Source organism: Apodemus sylvaticus, chromosome 15 (assembly GCF_947179515.1).
Source record: "Apodemus sylvaticus chromosome 15, mApoSyl1.1, whole genome shotgun sequence".
In the NCBI taxonomy this organism is placed as follows: Eukaryota; Metazoa; Chordata; class Mammalia; order Rodentia; family Muridae; genus Apodemus; species Apodemus sylvaticus.
In genome coordinates, this window is record NC_067486.1 from 71,330,348 (window position 1) to 71,331,692 (window position 1,345).

The window sequence follows — 1,345 nt, forward strand, 5'->3', positions numbered from 1 at the left end:
GTCCTGTACACTGAAAGGAGCTGGTTACAAAAGACCACAAATTATAAAAATCTGTTCATCTGAGAGCCTAGAATAAGCATGTGGTAGGCAGAGAGTAGATCTATTGTTGCCTAGGGCCAGGGAGATGGGGGAGTTGGAAGTGGCTTCTGAGCATTTGAGAGTTTTAATTGTGCTATGATGACAGAGGCTAACAAATCGCACAACTGTCCATTTTAAATGAGTGCCTTATATACTCAACATTATGTTTTTTTTTTTTTTTTGCTTTATGGAAAATTTATTGCAACTCTCCAGCCCCGCGTTACTTCTTCTTCTCAACGTCTTGCTCCGCAGCTTCCTTCGCCCTTTTTGCTCGGATGCCAAAGAGCCGGGCATTGGCACGGGCCATGCGGAGACTGGCAAAAGCCTTGAAGTTCTTCTCTTCTTCTGTGATGACTCTGGCCTTTTCCTTTTTGTACACATTCCGGATGGGCATCACAGGTCCTGTTAGCTGGGTGGCCAATTTAAGTTCTTCAGCAGAACTGTCTCCCTTCTTTGGCGCGGAAGGCTTCCTGGGGAACAGTATGAGTTTGGAGCAGTACTCCTTCAGGCGCTGCACGTTGGCCTGCAGTGACTCAGTGGATTTGTTTCGCCTCCTTGGGTCCACAGAGATGCCGATGGTGCGAGCCATCTTCTTGTGGATACCGGCCACCCTGAGTTCCTCCAGGCTGAAGCCCCGGCCTGTGCGGACCTTGGTGTGGTATCTGACGGTAGGGCACCGCACGATGGGCCTGATGGGGCCGGACACGGGCCGAGGGGCGATGCGGCGCGCCTTCGCCTGCCGGGCCTTGCGTCTGCGGATCTTGCGTGCAGGCTGGTTGAACCAAGTGTCCACTCGCTGCTGCCAGTCCTTGTGGAAGTGGGGCTTCAGGATCATGCCATTCCGGCGGGGCGCCATGGCTGCCTCCTATACAGGAGAACGGCCGAGCGGAAAGGCAACATTATGTTTTAATAAGGCTTTTTAAACGTTATTAGGATTAAGAGGAGAGTGACCAGATGGTGGAAAGGGGAGAAGGGAAGATAATGGAAGTCGGAGCAGGATCAAAGTACACTGGACATGTAGGGAATGTCAAGCTGACGTCCATTATTTTATACAATTAATAACTCAAGAAGTTAGACCCCAGAGAACCAAATAACCCTATTAAAATGGGGTTCAGATCTAAATAAAGAATTTTCACCTGAAGTACTTCGGATGACTGAGAAGCACCTTAAGAAATGTTCAACCTCATTAATCATTAGGGAAATGCAAATCAAAACAACCCTGAGATTTTACCTCACACCAATCAGAATGGCTAAGGTTAAAAACTCA

The 1,345-nt window shown here is 48.6% G+C and overlaps 1 protein-coding gene across 1 annotated transcript; it reads right to left on the reverse strand.

The window, feature by feature from the left end:
• Positions 1-250: 250 nt before the first annotated feature.
• LOC127665573 (60S ribosomal protein L13-like) lies at positions 251-970 on the reverse strand. Its single transcript, XM_052158019.1, has one exon. The coding sequence runs from the start codon at positions 932-934 to the stop codon at positions 299-301; it is 636 nt and encodes a 211-aa protein (XP_052013979.1). The 5' UTR covers positions 935-970; the 3' UTR covers positions 251-298.
• Between the last annotated feature and the right edge of the window lie 375 nt (positions 971-1,345).